The following is a 14,027-nucleotide window of genomic DNA, read 5'->3' as shown; positions in this document are numbered from 1 at the left end:
AACCTTCATGCCGCTCAGTAAGCTGCCCTGGATGTTCTCTGCTGACCTGCACTTTTTGTTCTGTCTCTGTGTCTGCGCTCACTAAGCCAACTAATCTTCCCAAATCCCTGTCATGGTCTCAGCATTCCTTTCACTTATGACCTGAACGAATTTGGTCCGACTCATGCTCCAAACACTGAAAGCAGAGATTTCATTCTTATGTACAGAATCTGGGCAGTAAACTATATCATTTTCTCAGCCTGCAGTAATGCTGTTTGATTGGCTCAGCTTCTACTGGGTCACTAACTTGAAATAAAGGCCAAGACAATAGATACACTACAGTAAATACATTATAATAACACACAGACAATGCATTATATAGACAAAGATACATCATTTTAGATTCAATAAATAATGGACAAGGACAGTCCTGGGGTCAGATATAAAGGAAGAGCAGTGCTGCTGTGTGCTACATCTATAATAAAGGACTGACAGTATATTGTGTACCAGGACATTTCCAATCATTATCATGTTATTTCTCAAACATCGTCACATATTAAAGGTCCAACTATTACTGCAAGTACATGGAATAGCTATGCCGTGATCCCCTATAGCCCTTTATAAGTAGAGTACAATAAGCCAAGCAAGAAACAAGCAGCTGCATAATAAGGAAGAGTCTGACCTGTTGCAGGATCATCCCTGGTGCTGTGGCTGTTGCAGAGCTGAAACCGATCGTATGTCCCTCTGCATGCCGCGCTGCAACGACTGAAGACAGAGTGGACTCTGTGACGCTCCCCCGCCCCTCCTCCCCATCCCATCTGCACTGTGACACTCTTCAGAGAGTTGTATCTGCATTAGCTGCCTTGGACAAAGAGTAGTGCAGGTTAAGAGGGACTATTGAGTAGGCTGTATAAAGATCATTGTGTGAGTTTATGTGACACTTCCTGTAGAAGGGAAAATAAAACTCCATACGTATTTCGGATGTGTCGAAGTGTGAAGTGTGCCCTTTGTTTTTGAAACTCTATTCCGCTTCTCTGTGGCTTTAGAGAACAGGCCAATCCTTACAAATCTAAAAGCAATTTTAGGTCGTAGATAAATTCTCTGTGAATTCATATATTTACTGAAAATTATGCTTTATTTTAAGACTCGCAGCATATAATTCAAAGAGCCTTCATGGTCGGTTTGTTGCCATATTAAATGTTAACACACACATTAGAAAACACACTCAGTGGCATTACAATCAGCCTGTTCACCCACATTTGGTGCTGGACCACGTTTGCTCCATCATGCAGGTGGAGGAGCAGCAGAGTCTCGTGTAATGTTACTAAGCCCCATTCATCAAACTTTGATGAGGAACAGCAGGGACAGATTCACCATCAAATGAACAAAGTGCCCCCACATTCCCTCTGCAGTCATTACTGACATCACTGATGCACCTGAAAGCTCACACACATACGTTTGTCACTTTTGAATATTAATATTGTGTCTGTGGTCTTCATCTGTGTCCCTGCTCAGGTTCTGAGGCATTAATAATCCACAGCTTCAGATCGGCTTCCAGCTCAAATGACACAGACTGAGCCGAGGCTGAAATGGAGGGGCTCCCTCACAATGACCTGACCTCCTCTCAAGAAGGTAAAAACACTACAGTACCCAGCAGCACCCTCTTCAGCAGGTGACATGAACTCATTAACAGTGGCTTGTTTGTGATCCAAAACTAGAGACCATCATGTGATGGGATCCCAGCAGACGGGAGGGCAGATCGAATGGTGCAAAGTGGGTGGTGGGAGGGGGGGTGTTCCTTGCTTGGAACGTCTTTGAACTACACTCCTGTAAAGTTTCCTGACTGCATCTTGCACATTCACAATCGCAGTGACAAAATCTGTCCAGACAGACAGACAGACAAACACCGACAGACAGACAGAGAGACGGACAGAGAGAGAGAGAGAAGGACAGAGAGAGAGAGAGACGGACAGAGACAGACAGACAGACAGACAGAGACAAACAGACAAACAGACAGACAGAGACAGACAGATAGATGGAGACAGATAAACAGACGGACAGAGAGACAGACAGACACACACACACACACACACACTCTGTGACGACCCTTGTTAGTATGGCTGCATATCTAACTTGGCTCTCTTACAGTTATGGTTGAGCTGGAAGGGAATATCAGCTGGTACCTGCAATCTGGGCGGGGCCTACAGAAGCCATAAAGGACGGCCCACTTCTAATCAGAGCTCTCTCTCACAGCTGGCCCTCTCTCATAGCTGGCATGCTGAAGCCTTGTTACATTTGTTTGGTTTGTTGCACCTTACAACACACATTACACAATATTTTCACCCATCCACACACTGCTAACACAACTGATGACCGACCTGGTTACACATCCCATTAGTTGCTTTGTCATGCTTATTTTGTTAGTTAAATAAACCTTTTTTGATGGTTATACCTGTGTGTGGCCTCCCTCTTTGTTGCCGGCCTTGAGCTAGGCGGTAACAACTCTCACACACACAAACACACCACAACTTTTCATTGTACTAGAATCTCTGAAGTGCTGCAACTCATTGATGAATTTTCCTTTTAATTGTATCATCTGCGTCTCAATAGCAGAAGTTTTACAATCAGGGTAGATGCTTCCTAGAACAGAATAACTGAATGGTGAGCCCATCATATTGTGTAATCTAGCGATGGTGCGCTGCTGTGTTTTCCACCCATTTATTCTCTACATTAGGAAAGTGTAGGATTAGCTTTAAATAGCATCTGGGAACATTTGGGTCTACATTGATTTGACTTGCCTCGTACATGTACATGTATCTCAAAAGCTTCTCCAGAACATGACTGGATTAGTAAAACAGCTCTCTATTCAGAAAGCATCACACACCATAATAAATACATAGCTAATATATCTAGTAATGGCAGTGTACCTGAAGCAGAATGAAGGCACTGAAGCTGTTGTTTGTTGAGCACCAATTTATTGCAGATGTGTAAATGAAATGCGAGGCAACACATGTGAGTGTCTTTGAGACCATGGGAATAATTGGGACAATTGGGATTGTGTTAGATCAGCACTTTCATGACATGTACAATGACACAGAAGGCCTTAAAATAAAGAGCTGAGTGCTATCAGACGTCCCTACAACCACTCACTGCTAAAGTCTCCACAATATCTTTACACATTCCAATGACAATTCATCGTCAGTGTTGTACTTGTACCTTGTGCCTTTATTTTACCTTATTATATAGTCATACCTGTTCTGTTGAAGGTACTGAATGGTTTAATTTAACATAGTTACAGGGAGTGTGCATCCTGCCCATCATGGGGAAGGTTGGTGATTTGCTTTTCAAAGTTGAGTCGGTGCAGTATTCATGACCCAGCTCAGTGTGGATCAGCACTCACAGGACTCACCTGTGGACGTTGATTGATGGGTAGATGTTGACGATTTCCTAGTAATGATAGAGATTAAAAAGCAGCAGGTAAAGCATGTACTACCATGTGCTTTCTTCATTTTTGGAAGATATTGCAGGAAAAGAAAGAAAGGTGTCTGAAGCTGTGTGTGTGTGTGCTTCTCTTGCTCCTGCACATGTAACCTGACCTGTGGAAGACACTGGGCCAACCCCCCTGGCCCCTCTCCTGCAGCGGGGCCACTATGGTACCACACGAGTGCCACAGCATGGGTGAAAGGTCCGGGACAGACTCCCTCTTCTCCCTGGTCTCTGGGCTGGACAGCTCATTGATCCAATGATAGATCTTTTCCCTGTTTCCTTGTGAACGTCACCGAAGGCATGCCGAGTTCAAGAGCACAGTGTACTTTAAAGACTTTAAAGCTTTAGCTCAAGTTAGCTTTATTTTCTTATCTTGTATATCTTTATTTTCAAAGTTAATAGTTGTATACAGCTCCTGTAGTCAACATTGTGTGCAACGCGTGGATCAAATGCAGCTAAGAGCCTCTATCACAAATGCTATTAATTATTTCAGAATTATACATTATATTAGCTGAGATTGGCTTCCATGTTCCAACACTTCTGGCTTAAGATTCACAATTTTAAAGCACAATTAATGCAAAATAGTGCTACACATTTATTTTGAACCACACAGACACATGTTTGTTTTCTTCGGTTGTGATAGTTCTAACCAAATATGCTCTATAACTAAGCGTCTCTTTACAGTTTAGACAATCCCATCAATAACTGCCTTTTAAATTCTTGTGAATTATTATACTTCAAATATCTGAAATGAGAGTACAGTTGTGTGAACTACAATAACACCTGTCTGTTTAAATGTATTACACAGGGATGCTGTGCTTGAGTGATCTCTTGGAATAAAAGTTTCATACCATGAGTCTGACAGTGGTGGCTGCACCAGCACTGGCGACCTGCAGAGGGTGCCACTGCTGGTGCAGTTCTATGAATCAGACAACAACGTAAATGTTGTTTTACATCATTTTGAGCCTATGTTTTGATGGAGTTCGACAGATTCAAATTGTATTTTTTCATTTGTAGTATCCCACATAGTTAGGCAAATGTTTTATATTCAATCAAGGTAAAGCGTTGCAGTGTGGAGACACCTTAACAAAGCCTCTAAATGTAACTACTGTACTGTAGTTCAGATACACAATGACTGCAGCTTGTATAGCAAGAGTGCTTTATACTATGCATTCAACAGAAAGGTAATACAGTTTGAGAGGCCAACATTTTATTACAACACCACAAAAGCTAACAACAGTTAGTGTCCTTGTACATGCTTGATCACATCAGATATGTGTGTATTGATGTGTATGGATACTAAATGGATTAATTTTTTAGTAAAGTCAACTTTGCCTTTACATTCATTACAAACTGTACTAAAGAAGAAGAAAACAAATCAAAGTGTGTGGATGTGTGACATCTGAGGATCCCTTATGAGGCTCCTGAGATGAAAGAGATGGTAAAACATAATAATGATTATAAACGTTTGATTACTAAATGGATTTCTTAAAAAGAAATACAACAAACCATCCACAGTCAGAACAGAATAAATCACCTTAAAGATGTTTCAGTGCAACTAAAACAACGACAAATGTATTGTTTAACTTCAGTTTTTCAAAATGAGGTGACTCCCTCTTTTTCTTTTTTTCTTTTTCATTTAATCAGTTTGAACAGGAATTTATTTATTCATCCATTAAAGATAAAACGATTAAAGAGATGTTTTTTAATGTGGAATCTAAATTCAATTCTAATAAATCTGTATTTTATGTTGATTAGAAAATGTTCCCCATTACATTCCAGATATCCATATCGTCCACATCATCGTGAATGTTTGACAGTACATGTTGTTATTCCAGGTAATTGAGTAGAATCTGGAATAACAGTGCTGCTGCCCTCATGTGGATCCGTCTCTCTGGCTGCATGTTTGGAAGCTGTGTACGTCGTGATCGTTGGTTAACCTGCACGTAGGATGTGTTTACCCCCCCCCCCCATGAGGAGAGAGGGCTCCCTCCCTGGACCTCCTACTCACCACGACGCTATCCTGCACACAGTTACTTCACACTTAATGTCTCAAACATGAAGCATTGTTAATGCAAGATTATGAAATAAAGTTCTCTAAGAGTTGGATTGTGATGGGGAAACACTTGCTGCCGCTCTGGTAAATTTCTGCTGCTCCTTTAATCTGACTGATGTGAAATTTGAAGAGAACACATGCTAAACAATAGGATTTACTTAATGAAATAAATAGTAAATGCGCTAATGTTCAGTATCAATATTCTTCTCATTTATTACTGAAATAAGCCTGGCTTAAACTGGCTTTATGAAACCCCTCTCTGGTCTTAAACGGCCATGTGCAATATAGAGTAGAATTCCCTGTGTTTGATACGTCACTGTGGGGAAAGAAAATAACGTGTTCAATGCATCTGATAGGAAAAAGGAGTAACCTGAAGAAAGGGTTCTTGAGGTCCAGGACGTTTCCCGATGTGAAGCCTGACTGGTCAACTGTGGCGCTGATGTGGATGTCATAGCTCTGCCTGGATGTGGAACATGTCGATGATTATTCGTTCTTCCATGATGGATGATGGACGTGTAAAATATATCAACTTACAGCAGGGTAAGGCTTTCTAAAATTTCAGAGGAAACATTTTGAAGAACAGGAAAGGAAAAGCACCTGTTGTTCACAGCCAGCAGGACCGTCCCAGACAGAGTTTGTCCCAGCTTGGCGAAGAGCGGCGTCTGAAGCAAACATCTGACCTGATACCAGCGGGTCAGAGGCTCGGTGGGAGCTGTGGACAGCCACACTGTGGACCTGCAAAGAAAAATTAACAAATGTGCCAGCTAATATGATACAGCTATGATGATATGATGACACACAATGTCAAACCACAACAGTTGTGAATTTCTTACTTGGATCCCAAATAGGCCACATCGAACCAGAAGGCCAGGCCATGGACCAGACCAGACTGCTGCAGTGTGAACACAAAGGGAATCTCTATTCTGGAACAGACACACACATTTGAGTCAGAAGGACCTTTCTCATTTCCTCGTTTTGTTAAACCGCTGTATTTTAGGATATCTGCCAGATGTACACACACCTACACACACACACACTTACACATGTATACTCACACCTACACACACCTACTCACACACTTACACCGTGCACTCTGTATCTCGGCCATTAATTGTTTTCTAAAAGCTTGAACTGAGGGGGTATGGATTTATTTTTACACACAATATATATTATATTATAAATAGTATTATATTATAATAATATATATTATATTATATATAATATATATACTGTATATATTATATATATATATACTGTATGTCTATGTCTAAGATATGCTCAGTTACCCCAGTCATTATTTCTGCACAGACGTTAGCAGCTGTTTGTTGGTTGCACTTGTCAACATCATGTCATGTTATAGCAGTTGATTTAAAAACATCAGTAATATCCGGCTGAAATGTCTTTCATGAACATGGTTAGTACAGCGCCATACGAGGCGCAACAACCAGGGGTGCCGAAAAGGTTGAGTGTAGTGCAGGTAGATCACGCACCATTAAAAATATATTCAAGCAATAGCTCACGACAGGCCGTGGTATATGCTCATTATATCACAGTTAAGGGGCGTGGTTCGGCCCAACGCAATATAATGTGTGATATAATGAGCATATATCACGGTCTGAAGTGAGCTATTGCTTTTATAAAACGGTTACCAAGTGGGGCAATATAAAAGAAAAATACACACTCCAATTTAAATAGTTTTTATTATTAAATAATGATGTTCAAAATAAAATAGTCCCTCCGTTGCCTTCTGCACAAAACATAGTGCTAACAGCTAGCGTGCTAACAGCTAGCACGCTAACAGCTAGGTGTTCTGTTCGTTTCGTTTTTTTTCCATTTGGTCTACCTGCTCTTCAAGTAGGTCTGCATGTCGTCTTTTAGGGATTTTTTTCTCTGGAGATAGGCACTGATCAATCCACTCCAGAGTAGAGAACATTGTACTATACGGATTGCATAAATGGACGGTCCCTTGTATTGGCGCATGAGCGACCGGAACCTGGGACCAGATTGAACTGTAAACACGTCTGTGTTTCAGCCTGTATAGTACGTGTTTGATTATTGTCATTTCACGCTGATATTATTTATAATAAAAGCAACCGAACGAATGGAACTCTGTTCTTATTTACATAGTAAAGCTTTGTAAGTTTGTTTCTTAACGGACGTAATTTAACAGCTGTAACGGTTGTAGCTTTTTCTCAGACGCGGAGGGATACTGACTTGTTGTGAAAAGTAACTACAATTCTACCCGTGATATACGCTCATTATATCACGGCTAAGAACCAATCAGATTGCTTGATTTGACATGTCCGTTTTATAAATATATATATATTCCCCCAGCGGAACCCCGTGCCCCCTGAAATGAAAGTTTTTTTTATTTTTCTTGCCTTGCGCATTCACAATCCCTCCTCCGCTGTGTTCAGGTTGTAGGGCCATGGTATTTGCTCTCCATTTTCTACTACATAGTTTTAGAGGTTAGTCTACTTAGTAGTTTCTTAGTAGAAGCATCTGAAGCCTCTTTCAACAACAACACTAACAAACAGGAAGTGTATAAGTCAATCATTTAGTTATGGATATTTTACCTCTTAACGGGTGGACGGCCCGCCGTCCAACTGAGTTTTATTGCGCCATGTACATGTACATTTTCTAATTCTGAAAAAAGAAAGACATTTCTTTTATATTTTTGGAAAGCTTAGAATCTCGTCTATTTAGATATTGAGATGAAAATCACAACAGCAGGTAGAATCAGCTCTTCAAACTAGCAAGTACACTCAAAATCAAAATCATAACTTTGAGCCCACTTACCTATAAAGCCTCATAAATATTCTCTTTTCAGCAATATTTAAAAAAAAGACGCTCATAAGCAATTGCCAGATGTCCACACGTTCGTCTCCGGTAAAAAGATATCCACTGTGAACATCGTCACATCGATAAAAGCCCATGTACAGCTGTTGCAATCTGTGAAATCAGCTGATCGATTTTTACATTGTGTGATCATAAACAGTCATAACGTAATATCTTGTGCGCTCATTGTGGTTCAGACATTTCCTTGTTGTAGCGCGGAATCTTAGCGTTAGATTGACACTTAAGGATATTGAGAACTACATCATTAAATAAAGGATTACCATAAAATGATATTCAAATAGTGCTGATGGTTTGTTGAGTATCCATCTCCCGACTGTGATGTAACTCACTAACTCCCAATGTAAACAACCTGATGGGGACCGTTGGCTTTCTTTGCACCTTATATCTGCTTTAGAGTCCTTGGTAACACAGCCTTGGTAATAAACCATGATTATGGATGTAACCTGTGTAAATCTTCTGCTTTAGCCTCCATGAAGTTGATGCAGTGCTTGACAGACCTGGCCATCAGAACCTGCACATCAAATGTGTCCTGAAAATTATATAAAATAAAGAATCTGTTAAAAATTAAATAAAAAATAGAACCTGGTATAACTGATGTTATGGGCTGTTACTATAACTGTGATTGAATAGAAGATAATTTTTCATCCCTGAGTAACAGCTGTCAGGCAGCAGTGTTCTGTGGCTTCCAATCACTTGTATCAGCCAATCAGCCAATCAGCAAGCAAACATTCAGAACACTTGTGACTGCCCTGATAAACAAAACCCAATACGATGTTCTGGAAATATTTCAGATGCCAACTACAATATTTACACACATGTTTTGTGTCTTTAGAAACTTTGGAATCTCCAGAATATGAAATAATTGTTGTAACATGCATCAAAACATGTTGTGACATACAGTGAATTAAGTTTTACTTCACGTACCACAATAGGCTGCCTGAAGAACTCATCCATTGCAGCACTGTAGAGAGCACTCAGGTTAACTCCATATAAGCTTTTCTGCTGCCTGAAGAAAGAAGAGTTCATGAGCAGATTCCTTTGTTCCACAAAGGTCTTTGTTGTCATTGTGATCTCCTGTGGATTCTGTTGCATGCTGCTTGTGTGTGTTTGTGGAGGTAGTGTACATGTGCTGCTTCATGTGTTCAATAAAAAGTGTATGTAGCATTTTAAAATGATGATATATCTGTTTATTGCAATTAATTGATAGTCTGAACATACACACAAACACACACACACACACACACACACACACACACACACACACACACACACACACACAAACACATGCAAACAATACTTATGATTACATTACTTACTTACTTACACGTTTGCTAACACAGCTGTTAAAACAGATGGACAGAGACACAATTTCCCGTATTACTAGTCAGTGTAGCATCCAAATATTAGAAGCTGTTATTTTAAGGTAGAATACTTACATAATGTTGCTATAAGATTAATGCACCAAATCCTCTTTCAAAGAATACAAAAATATCCGCTTTAACCCTAACTTATTGGCCTACAAAAACACATATTAGTCAAACCCTTGGTTGGTCTGTATGAGTCAGGATTGGACTGAAACGAAGCGTTTCACACTCAACAGGAAACATGCCTGACTGAGGTCAAGCACGAGAAACATATGTGTCTGTGTGAGAGAGACAGAGGCAGAGGGAAAGAAAAGGAGCCTGTGTGTTTGCGTGCTCATGCATGGATTTATGCCTGTGCATGCTTGTGTGTGTGTGTGTGTGTGTGTGTGTGTGTGTGTGTGTGTGTGTGTGTGTGTGTGTGTGTGTGTGTGTGTGTGTGTGTGTGTGAAAGAGAGACCAGAAACTAGCTTGTGCGTAGTGTTCGAAGTAGAGCTGCTCATCACTGAAGGGAGCTAGATGAATATCACCAAAGGAGGGAAACATCAGACCTGGAGAGAGAAAGAAAGAGAGAGAGAGAGAGACACACACACACACACACACACACACACACACACACACACACACACACACACACACACACACACACACACACACAGAGCGAACAGAGAGAGTTAGTAAGACAAACAGCCAAATGAACAGTGAAAAACCATCGGTAAACATGAGAGATAGAAATTCAATCAGAAAGGTAAGTTCCAAGTCAACACAAACAAGTCAAGACAGGTAAGTACTAGGTCTCAAGTCAGGATTGGCAGATCACAAAGCAAGTAGCAAGTCAAAAAACTACTCAATTCAAGACATGTAAGTCCAAAGTCCTGCCTCAAGTCAATATCAGTATGTCCCAAGTCAAGACAGGTAAGTCCCAAAGCAAGACCAGAGTCATCACAAACTTGTCCCAAGTCTGACGGGTAAGTCGCAAAGCAAGTCAAAACAAGTTTTTTTCAAGGTTAATTTATTGTCATTGGACAACACAGGGTTGCGCAACAAAATACAGTTGTAGTCCATTCATGCTACATAGAAAAAATTAAGAAACTTTGGTATCACTTGCCAGATGGCAGCAGGATGAACAGGCATTGGTATTGTCCATTTAAAACCATTTGGGCTTTGCATAGGCACCTATTTTCACCAAATATCACTGATATTCTGTAAATGGGTATCAATGAAGTTCTGGACGGTTTCTCCTGGGCTATCCCATGGCAGTTTGTACTGTTTTCAGTCAGGATGCTTTCTATTGCCCCTCAGTAAAAGTTAACAATAATTTGGCTGGGGATATGCCTTATTAAAAAATGCAGCCCCTTTTGAGCTTTTTACTTATTTTTTTTCCACAAAGCAAGTCCCAAGTCAACACAAATGTCAAGTCAAGACGGGTAAGTCCCAGGGCAAATCCCAAGTCAAGATACACAGGTTGCAAGTCAAGACATGTTATTCCAAAGGCAAATCCCATGTCAAGAAAGGCAAGTCCCAAGTCAAGTCCAAGTTGTTAACTCTGTATTTCAAGACATAAACAGCCATTATTTTACGTCTGCTGGTCTGCACTAATGCATTTTCCCCTCCAACTCTCAGGCCTAGTAATACCTCAAACTAGAGTTTAACATAGGGGCCCAAAACAAGACAAGGCCTCATGATTTGGAAATGATGTATGATTAAACCAAAGGCCTTTTTAATTTTAGGTGATAACAACTCAACTCAACTGTCGCATATTCTCAACCAAATTTATAAGTTCTTCAAATGGACCACACATACAGCATTCAGAGCCCCTTGGAGGACGCTGCCTGCTGGGTTGATATCCAAGACTTCCAAGAAAGAAAAGAAAAACTATAAAATAAATTCCAGGGAAGATTTTGGAGGAACTAGTCTGAATTAAATAAGTATATGTAGTGATAGCGTTAAACAAAAATGTGGAGTACTCAAAATTCAAAATACAAGCAATTTTCCGAATACCTTACATACATTACTACCAATTAAAATGACAGAGATTTGTCATGATTCAATTTTTTCTACTCCTACCATTGGGTTTGAGCCATTTCCTTGCATGTAAGAAGCTCTCCATGAGTCTATCATTGAGCAGCATGTATCCCATTGGCTCCGAGACAATGACGTCTACCAATTCAGGACAGCTGACCTCCTCCACCTTGCCTTCTAGGACCTTGATCCGCTCAGACAGACAGTTACTCTGGACCAGGATCTGCACAGGAGACATAAACATGTGCTGCATTAGATAACACACTGTAAAACCACATAACTACGAAAGAATCTCCATGACAAATGCATTGGGCCATGATGAGAAGGCAGTAAATGTTTAATTGTTGTGAAAAGATATAGTACATCTATCTACTACAACCAGGTCTATCTATAGTGCTGGACAACAACATAAATAAGTCATTTCAGGTTTCCAGTTGCTGTTATTTGTGCAATGCAAAACACACTTGATATGCTGTTCACATGGAGGCTTAATTTACACTAATTATCTGAATAAGAGCCCAATTCAGGGAGGATTCCCCCAAATGCAGAGTTAGTAACATGCATTTGTGGTACATTAATGTATTCAGATTTAGAGGACATGAATGCATACAGATAGAGAGGGAGAGGAGTAGATTGATGTAAGTCCCCTGGTAGTCTAAACCTATAGCAGCATAACTAGGGGCTGGACCAAGGCAAGCATTAGCCAGCCCTAACTATAAGCTTTATCAAAGAGGAAAGTCTTTACCCTGCTCTTAAATGTGGAGAGGGTGTCTGCTTCCTGAGCACAAACTGGGAGCTGATTCCACAGTAGAGGAGCTTGATAGCTTTTAGAGCAGGGGTGGGGAACCTTTTTCCTATCATGGGCCATTTTATTTTTTACAACATCCTTCGAGGGCCATACTAATTATTGAACTCATAACCTCTGCACATTTTTTTAAGATGCAGTCCATTAATTTCACCTTTCTTTTATGCTGTGTAAAAAAGCAACTTTTTTATCCATGCATCTTTCTGTTTTATCAGAAATCTGAAATCCTTTATTAGTCCCACAACGAGGAAATTTATCTTGTCACAGTAAAAGAACATATGAAGTAAAAAGGCAGTACACAATAATTAAATAGAATAAAAAATAATATAAGTACCAAGTGGTTGATAGAAAATAAAGTGAGTATTGTAAATGGCAGTGATAATTGCACAAATTATAAAAAGTGAGTATTGTAAATGGCAGTGATAATTGCACAGCAGCGGTGCAACAGTCTGTTCTTGGTGTGGTGGTCTAGCTATCTATCTTTCCATGTTTGTATGTTACGCTCTGCAGAGAGCTGCTTTTTGGGCCAAACTCCACCGAAGAGCGTTAACTTTATCCAAACGCACTCGTCCTTTCAGCTCGGAAAGGAAAAGAGCATCTGTTCAATGTGAAAACTGAGTTCTGAATATAAAAAAAACCCCAAAAGTGTAATTTCTCTCACTGACTCAAACAGGCTCAACATGACAGAAGTCAGTTCTATAGGACTATAGGAGTACATCACCTGACTCAGGCATGTAATGCATTCTTAGTGTAAATGTAAAGACAGATCTGCTTTATGATTCAAACAAGCCTACTTACTGTTAAATTGTAAAAATGTATAAGATATGTATGTTATTGTGAGTCTGATGCTACTGTGCTACTATGTTCTATTTGCATTTAGTATTTCATTTTATGATATGGACTTGTTTTCAAAGCACCTTATGTATGCTTGGAATGGTTGAGGATATTATAAACAGGGCTACTTACTGGCAAAGTGATGAATACTGTTTTATTATATTCATCTTTTTTTCTACATTAGTGGACATGGACCTTTTGGGAAAATAACTCTTGTCTCCTTGGTTTTAAAGATGCAACATTTTGTACTTTTCTGTGGAGCCTTGTAGCCATAGCTTTCCTACTGTTTTGAATGGACTGGTTGCTTTCTGTAATGAATTAAGGTGATACAATACAATAAAGTGAAAAAAGGGGATGCACGTGACTAGTTCATTTAATTTATTAGTAACTATCAACACTACTGTAAGTAAGAGTTATTTGTAGTGATTCATTGACAAAGTATTGTGTGGCCCACAAACCCCCAGTGATTTTCCTATTCGGCCCACTTGCTAATGAAGTTGAATAGCCCTGCGGTAGACGATGGATGGATGGATGGATGGATGGATGGATGGATGTTAAGTCTAGAGGTGAAAGTTAACAAAGAAAAAGGCAAACTCAAAAAATGAGCTGTAACTGTAAAAACTGC

At 39.9% G+C, this 14,027-nt stretch overlaps 1 protein-coding gene across 1 annotated transcript in view; it reads right to left on the bottom strand.

Annotated features, from left to right (window-relative positions):
* Nucleotides 1-4,673: 4,673 nt before the first annotated feature.
* carm1l (coactivator-associated arginine methyltransferase 1, like) overlaps nt 4,674-14,027 on the bottom strand; it is a 36,851-nt gene continuing 27,497 nt past the window's right edge. The window contains exons 11-18 of the mRNA XM_029447439.1: nt 11,809-11,986; nt 10,202-10,292; nt 9,305-9,386; nt 8,824-8,909; nt 6,355-6,444; nt 6,119-6,256; nt 5,892-5,981; nt 4,674-5,488 (exon numbers count right to left, since the gene is read on the bottom strand). Of these exons, the coding sequence (XP_029303299.1) occupies nt 5,473-5,488; nt 5,892-5,981; nt 6,119-6,256; nt 6,355-6,444; nt 8,824-8,909; nt 9,305-9,386; nt 10,202-10,292; nt 11,809-11,986 (771 nt within the window). The 3' untranslated portion in view covers nt 4,674-5,472. The remainder of the gene's footprint in view (nt 5,489-5,891; nt 5,982-6,118; nt 6,257-6,354; nt 6,445-8,823; nt 8,910-9,304; nt 9,387-10,201; nt 10,293-11,808; nt 11,987-14,027) is intronic.

This window comes from Cottoperca gobio, chromosome 2, assembly GCF_900634415.1.
Source record: "Cottoperca gobio chromosome 2, fCotGob3.1, whole genome shotgun sequence".
NCBI lineage: Eukaryota > Metazoa > Chordata > Actinopteri > Perciformes > Bovichtidae > Cottoperca > Cottoperca gobio.
This window is presented reverse-complemented; position numbering and strand designations above follow the sequence as displayed.